The sequence below is a fragment of the Leuresthes tenuis genome, unplaced genomic scaffold, assembly GCF_036924035.1.
Source record: "Leuresthes tenuis unplaced genomic scaffold, fLeuTen1.0.hap1 SCAF_9, whole genome shotgun sequence".
Classification (NCBI taxonomy): domain Eukaryota; kingdom Metazoa; phylum Chordata; class Actinopteri; order Atheriniformes; family Atherinopsidae; genus Leuresthes; species Leuresthes tenuis.
Genome location: NW_027325363.1, coordinates 5951813 through 5968159, shown reverse-complemented (window position 1 = coordinate 5968159; position 16347 = coordinate 5951813). Strand labels below are relative to the sequence as shown.

At 39.5% G+C, this 16347-nt stretch overlaps 2 protein-coding genes across 2 annotated transcripts; one reads left to right on the top strand and one right to left on the bottom strand.

Moving 5' to 3' along the window:
* Positions 1–2137: 2137 nt before the first annotated feature.
* On the top strand, positions 2138–6085 carry aqp11 (aquaporin 11). The gene is made up of 3 exons (XM_072392029.1): positions 2138–2935; positions 3362–3478; positions 5164–6085. The coding sequence occupies exons 1-3, from the start codon at positions 2338–2340 to the stop codon at positions 5262–5264; spliced, it is 816 nt and encodes a 271-aa protein (XP_072248130.1). The 5' UTR covers positions 2138–2337; the 3' UTR covers positions 5265–6085.
* Positions 6086–9078: 2993 nt separating this feature from the next.
* Positions 9079–16277, bottom strand: clns1a (chloride channel, nucleotide-sensitive, 1A). Its single transcript, XM_072392035.1, has 7 exons — positions 15890–16277; positions 13845–13981; positions 12129–12263; positions 11687–11797; positions 11070–11075; positions 10463–10636; positions 9079–9146 (listed from the first exon to the last, which is right to left on the bottom strand). The coding sequence occupies exons 1-7, from the start codon at positions 16006–16008 to the stop codon at positions 9079–9081; spliced, it is 750 nt and encodes a 249-aa protein (XP_072248136.1). The 5' UTR covers positions 16009–16277.
* Between the last annotated feature and the right edge of the window lie 70 nt (positions 16278–16347).

Genomic DNA, 16347 nt, shown 5'->3' with positions numbered 1-16347 from the left:
TTCACACTTATGTATTCATTTTATTGAAAATTACAGTGAAAAATCAGTGCAATTGTTCCTTTGGTTTCTAATTTCAGGAGACTTGCCAACAGTAATTTCCATGTGAGAAATCTAACAGAAACTAAATGTTGATGAAGATTCTCAGTCATCCAGGACATCATAATCCTAAGAGTTTAAATAAGGGCAACCGGACTTCTTCTTGGATCTTGAAGACGTTTCGCCTCTCATCTGAAAGGCTTCTTCAGTTCTAAACTGGATGGTGGGAGCATCAGCTTATAAACAGAGAGGGTCGTTGGTCAGGTTGGTCACTGAACCCGGTGACCAACATGCATTAGAGTCATTATTGTCTACCTGCCTGAAAGGGCGAGTTTTGGACACAGGATCCAAGGTCCAACTGGTAGTTGCTCTCCTAAGGTCAAGAATCAGCAGTGAACCTACATCTCAAGGAAAGGGGACACTCTTTTGAGGACAGTAATGTACACATTCTGGGCAGAGAGGACAGGTGGGTTGAGAGAGGAGTCATGGAAACCATCTATGTTCAAGTGGAAAACCCATCATTGAACAGAGGAGGTGGTCTCAGGGATCACCTTCACAGCACCTACAATGCAGCTTTGGCTCTCCTCCCCAGGCTGTTTCACAGTCATTTATATCTGAGACATGCAGAGACGGAGGATCATTTTCATGTTTCTCTCACACAGCTTTACCAGCAGCATTTTTGCTGATCCACTTCTTCTCATGTTTTCTTGAAATTCATCTATCAAACCTTCATCTGTCTCAGTTGGCTTCACTTTTCTGCTCACGCTTAAAATTTGATAGATTTCATTTCAGCCATGTCAGCTTCATGCTCTGTTGAACATGAGGTTTGTCACTTTGATTCAGACTGAAATGCCTCAAAAAGCCACTGGACAGATTTTGATGACATTTTCTGGAGATAATCACGCTTCACTGGGGCTGATTTATAATGGCTTTGGTGATCCTTGACTTTTTCCAAAATGTCACCAGGAGGAGGACATGTTGTGTAGTGAGGTAAATATCTCCTGAGGCACATACAGACTGGAGAATCCTTATGGGTATAGAAATACTTCTTAAGTTTTCGTCAGTGTGCGATCTCATGGTCTAAATATCTGTTTGCACTTTGGTTTATCAACCAATACAATCTCCTGCCAAGAAAAGCAAACATTTGTCGTGTTGTCAGCTAAGATGTTCCACGTTTCAGTTTCAGTTTCCCTCTCCTGTATTTCAAGCTTTGGAGAATTAGCATTAAGAACAGCCAACTTTCTGTCAATATTTTAGTCTCATAACGATATTTCTATATAATTTTTTCACCTGTTTGCAGATAAGGTGACCTTACCTGTGACAGGAAATTCAGCTAAATGAGTTAGTAATGTGTTATGATTGTTATGTCTAAGGTATTAAAGGTTCAGAAACCCTTACAAACACAACAACAATATCCACTAATTAAAAGCAATCTGGTCTCCTTTAGTTTTCAATCTAGAAGGACGAACCACCAGCAGGTTCTGGTCAGAGGACCTCAGTGACCTGCAGCCATCCAGTTCTTTATGGCATCAGTACAATCTTGTAGGATAGATATTGTGTGGAGAAAAAGAAATGAACAAATGGATATCATGTGTATAACAATGATGTGAAACCTCTTTAAAGGTCTCCAAGTGGTAGTAAATACAGTACAAAACAGGTCCCAAAACAGAGCCTTGGGGCACACCACAGAGGAAAGTGACAGATGGGGACACAAAGCGGTCAGGAAAGCCAGGGTTGATCCAGGAATGCCCACCCAAGTTTTTAATGTAAATCATAATATCATGATCAGCTATGTCAAATCCTGCTGTTAAATCCAAAAGTACAGGAATAGAGCCTTCACCGGCATCTCTCTTCATTAAAATTTCATTAGAAACTCCAAGATGAGCAGTTTCAGGAGAGTTCAGGTCACGAAACCCAGAGTTAAACTTATCAACAATGTTATGTTCAGCTAAAATATCATTTAGTAGTTTGGCAACCACTTTTTCTAAATGTATTTAACAAAAGGCAACTTTGAGTTCGGTTTAAAATGAAAGGAAATGAATAATAGTGGAGAACATATAGGAGCGGCACCAGGAGGAGGAGGAGGACGACGACAGTGAAACTCCCTCACTTCCGCACCATGTGAGCAACCGGGACTGCAGCTCATTTTCTCCCGGATGGATCTCGCATCCTCCGGGATAGAGCAGTAGCTCCCCGCCGCAGCCACTGCTTCCATCAGCTTATACCAGTGAGCGAAAGAAGTGTAGACAGCGTCCAAAAGCACACTCCGTCTCCGGCAGGGCGCGCAGACCCACCGCGAGCATGAGTGCGGACGTGGCGGTGTCTCTGTCTGTGCTGGTTGTGATCGTGCTGCTGAGCGATGTGACTCGCAGGTTGCTGACTAGGGCCCTTGCGGACACCGGGCTCTCTGTGTATGCTGGGGAGCTCGTGTCCACTTTCCAGCTATGCTGCTGCACGCACGAACTTAAGATGCTTTCCGAGGTAGGCAGGATAGAACCCCAACTCGCGCTCACCTTGACGTATCTGGCGTCCGTGGTGCACGGAATCACCTTCAGAGGAGCTACAGGGAACCCCTCCGGCGCGCTCGAGCACGCGTACCGTGCGAAGTTCTCGGGTGGGTGTGCACTGCGGCGTATAGCGTGCCAGTTTGCGGCGGCCACCGCTGCGCGTGCGGCCGTGCCGCTGGTCTGGGGTATGGGGCTGTCAGGACTGCACGTGCGGCATAAGTTGCTCGGTTTCCAGTGCATCAGCCCCATTCATGCCTCCCTGCACAAGGCCGCCGCTGTGGAGCTCGCGTGCGCCTTTGCGGTCCAAACCGTAATTACGCAGACGCAGTCGGTGGAGGAGAAATACCGCGTGCACGCAGTCGCAGCGATCATCACAACGGTAGTGTATGCAGGTACGACGAACACACTGTTGTTTCCTTTCTTCTAAGGTCATTTTAAACAAACTCCAGCTGAGTTTAACTTGTTATTGGTCAAAGGTCATGTGATTCTGACTCAGGCTCTTGCTCAGAGGTACTTCAGCAGGCAGAGAACATGTTTTACTTTTGTTTTTGGCGTTTTAGATGCTAACCTCATGCCAGTTTCTCTTTTTTAAATTTTTTTGTCGCCACCGTCTGACACTCACAGTTATATGAAAGTCCGACACTGATTGGCAGAGATCACAAACATTAAACTGGTGTCATTCGTCTCACTTTTACCTTCAACAGCTCTCTTCTGACTCAATGTGGTCAGCTTTTTGATACTGTATAGTGGTTGTAAACTGATTAACCACCTCACTCACAGATTTAAGTGTGTAAATGTTTTTCTGTGTGTGTGTCCAGGTGGCCGTGTGACAGGAGCAGTGTTCAACCCAGCGCTGGCCTTCTCCACGCAGTTCCCCTGCAGTGGGAACTCCTTCCTGGAGTACTGCTTGGTGTACTGGCTGGGCCCACTGCTGGGTAAGACCAGCTTTAACATTTGTGAAAAGGCAGAAAGTTCTCATAACCTTCTGGTCTGTAGCACGGAAAAACACTGGTTTCCAGCACTTTTCTGTATATTTCAACGCACTGCTTGGCTCTGTGGGTCGCTGTGATCTATAAAAAGATGAGAGCCACCAAACATTACAGAGCTGCAAGCTCACATCTTCATATTCAACCTGAAACTTTAATGTTCTGCAAGCAAAACTGAACAGAACTCTGCATTGGAGGCCTTCGGTTCCTCCACCCTCACTGTGAAACTGTCTGTGCAGACGTGTATTCATCTGAATTATGAGCAACTGGCAGAAAGCAGTGTAACTTAAAGGGGAACTCCGGTATTTTTAAACCTAGACCTTATTTCTGGCATGAAATACGTTTATCTTCTCACCGAGATTTTGCCCTGTTCACTCCGTTATATGGATATACGGCGATCGCGATCTAAATAGCTTTCGAAGGACGTCGACTTTCCCCAAACTGTTTTCGGTGAGTACAATAAGGTCTAGGTTTAAAAATACCGGAGTTCCCCTTTAACGTGTATACAGATGTATCAATTTCTGTCTCTTTACTGCAATATGTGAACAAAGTGAAATTAAGCGGTTTGCAGAGTGGGACAGGCCATCCAGCCTGTGTAAAAGAGAAAACTTAAATCAGTATTTGCACATTTTAACTAACATGTTATCTGTACTTTTGTTAAATATTACAAAAGTATATTCTTAGCAAAGTAATGGCAATACTCACCTCTTCCTAGTTGCCTTATTTTGGCACATCATGGGAGAAGCAAACAGGCCCAATTACCTGCTTAGGAGCTTCTGGAGTACACCGTGTTTACAAGTAGGGGGAAGTAATAGAGAAAGGTGTGATATTGATTCGAATAATGTTGCAAAGTATGCATTATTTAATATTTATAGGCATGTTTATATGTAAATATTTATTCTTTTTGTTCTATTTTTTATGGTGTTGGTTCTTTGGTAGTTAATAGTCTACAGCAGGAGGGTATAAAAGCAGTGAGTCGCCCTGAGTTTATCTCAGAAGAGTTGTGAATAAATGTGTCTGAAAACGTCTGTGAAAAGTAATTACAGCCAAACTGACAACCTCTAACATCTGAATCTTGTTTTTAATCAAGCCATTTCTGCTTGTTTGAAGCAAGACTTTCACATCTTAGTGTGACGCTCATATTTAAATCTAATAAGCTGCTTAAAAAGTTTGGCTTACAAACACATTTACTCTTTGTTTGAGGGTGGAAAAAAACACAGAAATTTCTTTTCTTCCGAATGGATTCGTTTGTGGATTCATGTTGGAGTTTTAATTCAGTTTTAATTTTAAGTTACATATTATTACTACTTATGAGAGGGAAATATGCACGTTTTTAGATAACTTATTGAGCAATTAAAGCACCATATTACTGTTGAACTTTAGTCTGTTATTGAATGTTGATAAAGTATGATACACAATCTATAAAAGACACTAAATGATACAAACCTCACTCATCCATAATATTTGATCAACACCAGGAAATTTTAATCTGTAAACTGTATATTGTTTTATATCTGGAATCTGTAAAGCTATTTCTACCGAGTCTAATCAATTTTAGAGTTTTTCTTTTAAAGTAAATCTCTAAATTGTATGAACATTCACACTTTGGTTCTCCTACATTCTTGGTTCTCCAGGTATGATGAGCTCAGTGCTGCTGTTTGATAAACTCACACCTGCCCTGTCGAGGAAATCGTCGTCTCTTCATCTCCCGCTGCAGACCAAGAAGGAGACATGAGCATCTCAACCCGACAACACATTCAACCCGAAGCACATGAGATGTCGTTTCTGTGAGACTGTGAACCTGCTGCTTCAACAGAGGAAGATGATTAACACTGATATGCACTTTTTTAAACAGAATTCATCGTGTCATATTCACTGTCACTGGAGCGATTTCACATGAGAAGCACATCGAAGAAGCTAAACACAAACTAAACTTGGAAACTGGCTGATTTAGAAGTTGATTTTACAACAGAATTAGCTGGTTTGACAACATAAATCCACACAAAAGTTGAGTCAAACTCTTCAATCAGCACCCTTTAAAGACAGTTTACTAAAGAAACTTTGCATGATTTATTAGAGAATCACCTATAAACAATATTAAACATCACATTGAATCCACACAGCTGGCACAAACTCTCTAATATCTGCCTGTTTTAAAATGTTTTGCAAACAAATATTATAATTGTGACACATTCACTGATCTAGGCTGTATCTTTATGTGATTCATCAGTTATTTGATCTAATACACGAATTATTCAACTGTAAACTGTTCACAGAAAGTGGGATTATTATAACGATAAAAATGATTTGTACAGTACGTTTTAAACAGTAACAAAGTGCTTAACAGACACGTAAATGCAGCATAATACAGGTTTATACTCAATGTGACATTCCAAAACAAAGCACAGTTTAGTTTTTGCACAGATTAAATTGAAAACTGTAAAATCAGAATAAACTTTGTTATGACTGTTCAGCTGGATTCTTAGAACAGATGAATTGGTTGGTTGTGGCCTAACGGGGCTGCAGCCAAATAAAAAAATAAAGATGATAAAGTAGTTTTTTAGTTTCTGGGTGATTTTTTAAATTTTTTTCCACATTTTGTTTCACAAATGCATCAAAGGATGATTTCAGAATAATTGTCCAGTTATACCTAGAAGCTGCTAAAACTAAACATTAACCCTTTAACATCCTGCTCTACCATTTGGTGGAGCACATTTTTCACTGACTTTACTCAGTTTTATCAAAGATTAGTGGAAGTAAATGTACCTAAAACTTGGTTTAGGTTTCCATTGCTGAAAGAAAGTATGTGTTATGACACTAATTTACCATAAAATGTCACCTATTTGTGAAAAAAAGCACTGATTCGAATTATTATTGTTCCAAGGAAATTAAAAATGCAAAGAAATGGCTAAAGTTATTCAAATTATACAGACGCACAGACTTTTTCCGTCTTCTGTTCTATAAACAGGGAATCCTGCATCGCTGCCAATAGATAAAACCCTGAAAATGATTGATTATTATGGACAGATCATGACATTTTGAGCAGTTTTGATCCTTCCAAACACAAAGTTGTTAAAAACAGAAATCGTGTCTTTACATCTGAGACAAAGCAACAGTTTTAACTGTAAAAGCCACAGTTCAACCAAACACAAACCAGGAAGGGTTTTATACTGTGCCCCAGTGTGGTGACAGTGCACGGATCCATGAACATTAAATCAAATTTAATGCACCGATGCTGGTAACATTCACACAAACTACTACAGAGGTGCTAAACTTAGCTCCGTGTCAACCTTAATGCCTCCTTTGGCAAACAAACACTTGGTTTTCAGGACCTTATTTCACACATTTGCTGAACCAAACTGAGGTTTTTGGAAAGTAACTTTCACTTAGGTTTGAACTCAAATAACCTCTCTGGCTTCATTCGGCCCAAGTGTTGATTGGATGTTGGGATTTTCCTCCATTTTAAACAGAGTAAGACATAACCAAAGATCAGTAACACATAGTTAGACATGAGCGATAATATCAAAGTTATTGGTGTTGACTGAAGGTGTGATGAATCAGTAAATGGACAAGAGGCAGTGAATTATAGCGAATCAGGCAAAAATAATATACAAAAACTCTTAATTTATTGACAATTTCTTACAAAGACATCAAATCTCAGCAGGGAAATCAGATAGCAAATTGGTCTTTAGTTAGAAAACAAACAGAAACTCAGTGTTTTGGGTATTTGGGGCTGCGTCTCATTAGAAACAGAAGCTCAGGTGGCTGTGTCACAAAAATGCAGAAAGAACAGCACAGTTTGTTGATATGACCTCGGACATTTAAGTCAAAAACACGCTGCGATCTGTGAGCTTCGACCCAGCAGAGGTGGAAAGCTGGCTCTGTTTGGACTTGCAGCAGATGGGAAAAGGTTAGTTTGACAGCGAGAGCAGAAAGAGTGGATGAGTAAGAGCTGAGAGCCTCCAATAAGTGCTCTGTCCACTTCTCTTGTCCCATGATGCAACACTGTCAATGTGGCTGACCACGGAGATGCTTTCCATCTACAGAAAGAGACATAAGACGAGCAATGTTTACACGTTTCAGTAAGTTTCTTCATGCTTTCCATCACCTGTCAAATCATTTTCAGACTTAATGTTGATCAGAAAATAAACCAAATGTGATCAGATTATATCTGCATTGTTCCTATAAACCATCCAAGAATGGGTGGATTTCCTCAGTTTAGTGTATCCTGGTTAAGCCAGAGTACATTTTCAATGGATTTACAGCAAGTGCATTCAAACAGGTGGAGGATTTCATAAAAAAAAAATTAAAAAAAGAAGCAGACCAGTCTGAAAAGAATAAATAAAAGTGCTTAGATGTACTTCTAACCTTTAAGACTTAACTTGTTCACAAAAGCCTTGAAGTTTGCTCTTTTAAAAAAAAATAAAAAATTTAAAATCACTTTAATTTGAAGCAAAACTATGACATGAAACAAATTGATTAACTAATATTTGTGGTAAAGCTATATTTTATATTTATATACACCGGTGACAATTTCCAATGACTACTACGATAATAGTTAATAATAATATTAATAATAGCACTGAAGACGGATGGTTTCTGCTGAGATGCTGTAGCATCGACGTTGTGCTTTAGTGTTAAGCTAATTCACCTTTGAATGGACACACTGCAGCATTTTCTCTTTTCTTTAGTTTAAAATGCCCCCAAACTTTAGACATGTTTAATCTGTTTTTATATTTGCTCTTCATTCATTTCTCCGGTTTCCTCCATCTCAGCAGAAAGCAGCCAGTTCACAGGGAACATTTCACGATAGCATTTTAATGGAAATCAGGAGGCTTGTTGGCTGAGAAGGACGCAGGCAGAGAACAGAAGGAAGCCGAGGCTCGGACTGGGCGGTGAAGCCACTTTTCCAAGTGTGGCTAATTTCTGTTGAAATGACCATCATATTTTCCTTAATGACCCTCTACCCATCAGAGCAGCTTCAGCCTGTAAACTGTTAACGTGAACTAATATTCTGAGTCACATCAAAGTACAACCAGAATAAAATAATCATTTTATCAGACCACGCTGCATCTGTAAAAATCAGAGACGGCTGGTTAAGGTCCCGTGTATCACCGTGTTGTCTGATAACGGACAATAAAAAAGGAACTAAGAGACTTTATTAGGATTCCAGCTGTAAATTAAAGTAGAGACGGCAGGAGAGGAGCAGACAGATGTTAACTGCTGACACAGCTGGACATTAGGTGGAAATTAACGTGCTATCAATATCAGAATGATTGTTTTTAGAAAAATACATTTTATATCCACAGCCGGCCCTGATTGTGACTTTACGTAAAAACTAGCTCACAATGTACATTTTTTCTCTTATAAATAAATAATTAAAGTATTTCTTATCCGATTACTCAATAAATAATTGTTGGCAAAATTAAGTTTGCAGAGAATTTGCACATAATTGGCTTTAACAAAAACTACTCAGGAAAAGTTTTTGCAAGGAAAAAACATGTCAAACAATGACTTTTATGATAAAATGAGCGACAGACTGAAACTTACTAGTGCTCCACGTCTGCATCCTCAAACTGACCGGCCTCCATCGCGTCAGCATCCACCTCCATACCATCTGCCAACGACAGCAATGCACCCTCAGACTTCACAAACCCAAAGACTTATGTTGACATTGTCCACAAATACGGATGATTTTATCCTGCGCACACACGGTTAGACAGATCTCTCCACACTGAGATGAGAAATGAGCAAATCAGACACTGCTTAAAATAAGGACCATAAACACATATTTCTTTTGGTTTTGGACGAGTGTTGAAGAGGAAGTGGATAATACCCTTGAAATTTGCACCTAAAGAGATGCTTAATACAGATCCAAGCATATATCTGATACTCGAACCGATTGATAAGCAAACTTTAACAACAAACTGGACTAAAACAAATCCACCAACTAAGAGTGGGTTCAGAGACTGAATGTTTACACAAAGATGGACCTGTGTTGCCAGATGTTTTGGGTTTTTAAGTGAGAGGAGGGTTGTTACACCACAAAGACGTAGTAAAGAGAAGCCCAGTGTTAAAACAGACCACCATGCTGTGAATTTGCTGTGACATTTGTTGTAATTTGGTGCTATAGAAATAAAACTGAATTGAATTGAATAAATATCTTTGCCTGTTACATACGAGTTTATCCATTTGGGTACATAGAAGCCTTAAGAATATTTAGGCAATGCATGAAAAGTAATAAGATCCACTGTTGATTGAAATTATGGAGAAAAACTTACATAAAAAGGTAAAAAATTGAATGAAAAATCCAAATTTCAGTTTGTTATTTGCGCTAAATTCACTTTTCAAACAGTTGCACTTTGGTCAGTTTCAGAAAAACATCTTTCAGGATTTTTTGCCCAATATTTCTGACCTGATCTGGTTCATATCTGGAAGGTTATTTTTAGTTTTAGTCTTGACACCAGAACGTAATTATTCTGATGTGGTTGTGACTCTTTCAGTAAAGTCGGCCACACGCTACGACGTAGACAGTTTTCCAGAGTGAGCGATGGTTCTGTAAGATCATCGCTTTGTGTAAAATGGTCATAAAACTCAATCCGGACTGTTTTACGGAGCTCTTTCTCACATCTCGGGGGTGACGACAAAATCAAACTGATGTTTAACATCAGTGGAAGTGCCGAGTCTTGTTTGCAGCTGTGGCTAAAAGCTGCTTCTCGGTCAACATTGTTATTGTTGTTAAGAATTTCCACCAGGTGCATGATGGGAAATAATCTGAGAAAAATCTAGTTGTGGTCTTGCAAATAGTGACCCTGCAAGTGTTGGTCTGTTAAAAATCTTTTTCAAAGCCGTCTCGTGTGTGGGAGTCGTCTAAATAATTGAGGATAATAATCGTAACAGTCGTGTTTAAATGAGAACAAAAGTGAGCCAAACCTTCAAATTCGGCCTTCGTTTCTTCGGTTCTCACTCCGGCCATGTGGTACTGCTGCGCCACAGACTGGGCTAACATGCCCTCCAGCCGCTCCAGTGTGGCCTGGCCCTCCTGCGTGAGCGCCGACAGACCCTCGTCACAGGTGTAGAAGGTCGGGATGTCGGCATGACCGTGCTCTAAGTGGGTGGAGACGGGATCTTTTTAGACTCCATGTAAACATTTAATAAAAGTTTACAGGAAACTACATTTTTCTCTGGTCTTCTGGTCATTTCATGCTGGAGTTTTAGATCTTTTTGCTGTTGAGATGGAGAATAAACTTGTATCTAAAAACACACCCTTTATTCATGGAGCCAGCTTTCTTTCTCCAACTGCCTGCGGATCAGTTTCATCTGATCGAATAAAATGTATCTGAGCTGCTTTCTGTTCTGTTCATAGCAACAGCTTGTGATGAGTGTATATTTTACTGCCATAAACCCTGAAGCCTTGTAGTCTGAGAAGACTTCAGGTTTAGCTTCCTTCTATCATCGGATTGTTCCGATTAACAACAGAAACACTTTATTCTGCTGTCATGGTGTGAAAGTGTTCAGTGATGAATTCTGGATGTCTCACCTGCTTCTGCAACCGTCGAGTCCAAACAAGCAGTTCAGGAAAAGGACGACAAACACAGACAAAGAGTAAAGTCAGAGAACAGTTTCCCTTCCAGTCTGCAGGTCATTGCTTTGCATTGTTCAGTGAAAACCTGCAGTTTAGACCTCCGATTGGAGGCCAGATCTTTCAATTACAATAAAAACTTTATGAATACTAAAAGCAGATAGAAACATGCCATTTCTATAAGCCGTCTCTGAATTTTTAAAATAAGAGTGGACGTAAAACTAAGATAAGAAGGCTGTCACAACTCCAAATCTACTGGTTGATAACTCGCCAACCATCTGGCACAAAGAGCCTCGAATTTGTGAACATGTCAGTCACAGCAGCTATAAATAGACAGAGTTGCATCTCTGCTTGTTCACAAGGTTTGATGAACATGTAGCGTCTGCGTTACAGACAGCTACTCAGGTGGGATTTAAGTTAAAGACCTTTTCAGTCCCTCAGCTGTGGGTCCTCACTCTATAAAAACTTAAACAAACTGAGCTCCACATCTGTATCAAATGTTCCGTATCTGCAGGAATGACATCAGAAAGACGATCAATCAATATATTATCGGTCAGGTGCGTGTTTTGCCTCACCGGCCTCCTCCACGTCGTACTCCTCCCCTTCGAAGTCGTTGTCGGAGTCGTCGTCCTCCGGGTCGGGATGCAACGCCTGGCACTCGCACATCGCTGAGAACATGGGCTCCACTGCACAGACAGTGCAACCCTACGGCTGTCATTTCAACTATCTCACAGAGCAAAAAGCCTTTTTTGGTTCAAAATAATCTACACAAACAAGGTGAAGTTGAGAGTTCAAGATCTTGAAGCTGAGACCGGGTGTTGCTCTCTGTGATATTCTTAATATTTTCTGTTTATGAGTACCACACCAACATTTAACAGCTCAGAATCATACGGTCGGTGTGGTTTAAAGCCTCTCTGATCACTGATGTGGCTTATTGTGGAGCTGCCTGGTCAAACCCTGATAAATGGGATATATTGGGAAGTCTGTGCATGTGTCATCCTTAATGTGGGCACTCACGTGACATTTTGTCGCTGGGCACAAATCGAATCTCTGTGATCACTCCATCATCGCCATCATCACCACCGCTGCTGCTGCTGCTGTCATCATTGTCATCATCAGCGTTCTTCTCTGCCATTTCTGCCTCATTCTCATCTGTTAGGAGTGAACATTTGACCCAGTTTTAAATGAATAATATCCAGTTTTATCTAGTAGTTTGCAGATTTATTCATCTTTATCAAAAAGTTCTTTACTGACTTCTAATGTCTTAGTTTGAAGAATCAAACTCAAACCACAAATTGTTTAGTTCTCAATTATAAAACAATTAACAAGCAGCTAAATCTAAAATTTGAGGAGGAGGATCATGTGTATTTTGACTATGTGTCTTATAAAATGATTCACACAATTAACATTCTGCTGAGGGATAATCAGTTACTTTTGAGAGTGAACCAACGTACATATATCATAAGCAAACATGGACATTAGATAAAAGAACTGAAAGAAAAGCTTGTGTAAAAACTTAGTTAATGGAAATAAAACCTGTGCTTCAAAGCTGTAAGAGTACTGCAGCCACTTTATAAGTTTTTATGCGATACACAGAGCAGCTTTCAGTAAAATATCAGGAAAAATACATATCTCTGCTGTAACAGTCTTCCTGTTGTGAAGAGAGATACAAAAAATGGATCCAAAGACTTACAACCAAGAGCTGTCATGACACCAAATAAAACAGTGAACAGATACTGTATCTAAAGACCTACTGACTGATCAGTCCATGACCTTTCTGGTATATTCTTAACCTTTATCAATCATGCCTGCTGATCAGGCGTTCAGTCTAACGTATACGGTTCTGTGATATTAAAGCAACAGCAGACAAGTTTGTGAACCCTAAAACTATGTCCTTCTAATTCATTTTGAAGTACAGTGACTTTTGGCATCCATATTTTCAGGTCTGAAACTCTCAGAGTACCTGCCCCACATTGTTTAGCTTTACGGCTTTCAGACATTTTTGTGGGCTTTTGATGGCGTCTTCAACATGACAACAAACTGAAGTGTGTGGCTGTAAATGTGCCGGGCTCAGATGGAGACATCTCTTAAAGACAGCGGTGTTACATCCCACAACTGTGGGAGTCAAAGTGGTTTCAGCAAAAGAGCTGCCAGATGGTTCCCGTTTCTTTTTTAATGTTTACACAGTTTAGAGATGAAAAGCTGACACCAGAGACACATTTACCCCAACATAAAGTGTACTGCACCTGCTTCAAGACATTCACATATTTGATTTCTTTCTTTAAGAACATTACGACCAAATGTTCATACAATGAACCATCGTCTCTATCTGAAGACAGCAGGACCGTCTAAGAGGTGCAACGCTGAAATGAGCAGCAGCTTATTGTGTCATGTTAAAGTGGGACATGGTGAAATTCACTGTTTTTACAACAAAGCTCTGCTCTGTAACCTGGGAAGCTTTATTTTAAGATTTGTTTAAGTTAACATGACAGAAGGTTCCTGAATCCTTATTAAGCTTTTTAGTGCTTTTTGTGAAAAAGTTTTGTTTTGTACAGGTCATTTCCTTTCTGGTTTAGATACTTTTATTTATTTGTCATTTTGGCCATGGTCCATTCTGAAGTTAATTTAATCCTTAAAAATCTCTTAACGTGGCCGCTTGAGACTTGAGGAAGATTTTCACGTTGTGTCTTGACCACAAATAACCACATTTGAAAACATTGTGGTTCTCCTCACCGCTGAGTTTGCCATTAACCATGACATACAGGTGCTCCTGGGGGTAGGCACTGACATCTCTGGAGATGGCGTGAAGACCAATGGTGGGATACTCCAGAGAGAAACCCATTCCTGAGCCATCAAACCATGACAGGCGCCTGTGACAAACAAAAAAACGCACAATTGAGAGGTGTTGGTTGGTTTAAACTGCAGAATCTGTTAATATACTGAAAATTTGCGCCACAATTTCCCAGAGTATCCAAAGTAAATTATCTAAAATTAGTATATTATGAAGCAAGATTACGCAGTACGCTGCAACGGAGCGGTAAATGTTCCAAAGTTTTGATTAAATCATTTTTAAAAGCCCCATCCTTCCACTGACACTTGTCCTGTTGAAAGAATATAATATAATATAAAAGAATAATACTTTATTCATCCTCCAGTGGGGGTAATTCAAAATTAGTCAAGTAATTGTTTTTTTAATATTTACAATGATTGTATATTAGAAGAATAACAAGAATAACAACTATTATAAATGAATGAATAAATAAATTTGAGAAAAACATCAAAGTCAGCAGTCACTGTTAAAAAGCCTTATGGCTGTGGGGACAAAGGACCTCCTGAAACTCTCAGTCCTGCAGCACAGTGAGATGAGCCTCTCATCTCATGATACCTTGAACAGCATAATTAGACTGAAACAACTAATATAAGTCAAAAGCATGGAATATGTGTTGATGTCTGACATAAAATCAAATCAAGCACGATTGTAATAATTGATGCTGAGCAAACGTATCAGTTTGAACCATCAATATCGCCAACACAATGTCCAACACTGTGGAACAATTAAAAAAATATTTTGGTATTTTAGTTAAAAATGTATCCAGCAGAAACTTTTAGCTTTGAGAGAAATACACCCCTTTTACCAGAAATCTGTGTTTAATAAGCAACTTTTCAATCAATATCCAGTCTTAATTAAATATATACAAAGAGATTAAGTCATATATAAGATGAGCCACCGAACAAACTAGTGCAGTTACTATACGAGTGATGAAGTTAAGTTGCCATAGGAACACGCATTCAGATGGTGACGCTTAAAAGGCTCAAATTGGTTTCCGACATCTTGTAAACAAGGTGGTTAACCAAAAAAGTAATCTAATACATTTTAAGTTAACCATATTTACTACGGCAGGGTTAAAAAGTATTACATTATCATATCCTTAAGTTCCTGGATCGATTTATATGCCATTTTGAGCATGATTTGTATTATGAACGTCGTTGCTCAATCTCGCGAGATTTGTTAAATTAAGCTATTATCGCGAGACTCAGCAGCGACATTCACGCACGAGCCACATTTGTTCTGAAAGTTAATAATTTAAATCAATATTGATTCGAATCAAAAATGTATTGAATCGTAAGCTTTTGAATTGGAATGCAATTGATTTAGGTTCGATTTATTTTAACTGTCAGTTCAATGTATCAATTAAAAACCCTCATTCAAAGGGGGTTGACGATATTGATGACGGCTTTTTTTTTTTTTTTATAAAAAGAGGTGCAACCAATTACTGTCCTTTTGATTTTTTTTTTAATCCATATTAAAAAAATCCATGTAACAACAAACTGCTAAAATGCTACTTAGAACATAACTCTTCACTTTGATATTTTTGCTGACAGTTTTGAGAGGCAATTTTCCATTGAAATTCCGAAATTACTCCTGAGTCAGAGGACTTTATTTATTCAAAATATTGCCATGCTATTTGTCGTCACCCAGTACAGCATACACTACTCTGAAAACGGAACATTACTTAAAATGTATACTAAATTGTTGCCTTGTTCAGATGAACCAACAAAAACACACAAAAACTCAGAAATCACAACTACTGATTTCCAATCATTTTGAAAAGGACAACACCGGAAGTTCCTCAGCATGAACAGTTTGTAGTCTTTATGCTCTAAATATTATTAATATTTCACATCATATCAGTATTAAAGGATGATTAATTCTTGTTAAAAGTAAATCTGAACCTGAAACTGTCCGTTTAAAGACAAGCGCCACGTGCATCACTTACGTTTCTGCAACGTATAGCATGCCACAGCCCATCCTCTGACCGTTCACCACCGCCGTGGTGTCGGCTTGCTCATGTCGCACTCCTTCGGTAGGAGGATGGAGGTTCTTCAGTAAAACCATCGTCCGTGTAACCGTAAATGTCAGCAATGCGATGAAAGTAACAGAAATCTGGTGTCAACAACAAGCTGTGTGACCCACTTCGTGCCACAAAGCTGGCTAATTTGGCACGGGAAAACTTCTTCGTAACGACGTTCCCGACAGCTGGAGATGGATAAATGGCGAGTCTAGTTGTGCGCTTCTTCTTCCAGATAAAAAAAAACCCAGAACGACTCGTTCGTAAAGTTACCACAGACGGTGTAGTCTCAAAATTTTCTAGGGTCGCTAGCTGCTCTGAAGTGTCGAGCTACGTTGAGCTGAAATATCGCGGTTCGTTCAATACGTAAACATATTACGTCACGA

Bases quoted from the DNA above. Each gene is read 5' to 3' on its own strand.
- aqp11 (XM_072392029.1), top strand. From the start codon at position 2,338: ATGAGTGCGGACGTGGCGGTGTCTCTGTCTGTGCTGGTTGTGATCGTG. The intron at 2,936-3,361 runs GTACGACGAACA...GTGTGTGTCCAG, and splicing joins CACAACGGTAGTGTATGCAG to GTGGCCGTGTGACAGGAGCA. The intron at 3,479-5,163 runs GTAAGACCAGCT...TTGGTTCTCCAG, and splicing joins CTGGCTGGGCCCACTGCTGG to GTATGATGAGCTCAGTGCTG.
- clns1a (XM_072392035.1), bottom strand. From the start codon at position 16,008: ATGGTTTTACTGAAGAACCTCCATCCTCCTACCGAAGGAGTGCGACAT. The intron at 13,982-15,889 runs GTAAGTGATGCA...TGTTTGTCACAG, and splicing joins ATGCTATACGTTGCAGAAAC to GCGCCTGTCATGGTTTGATG. The intron at 9,147-10,462 runs GTTTGGCTCACT...TGTCGTTGGCAG, and splicing joins AACGAAGGCCGAATTTGAAG to ATGGTATGGAGGTGGATGCT.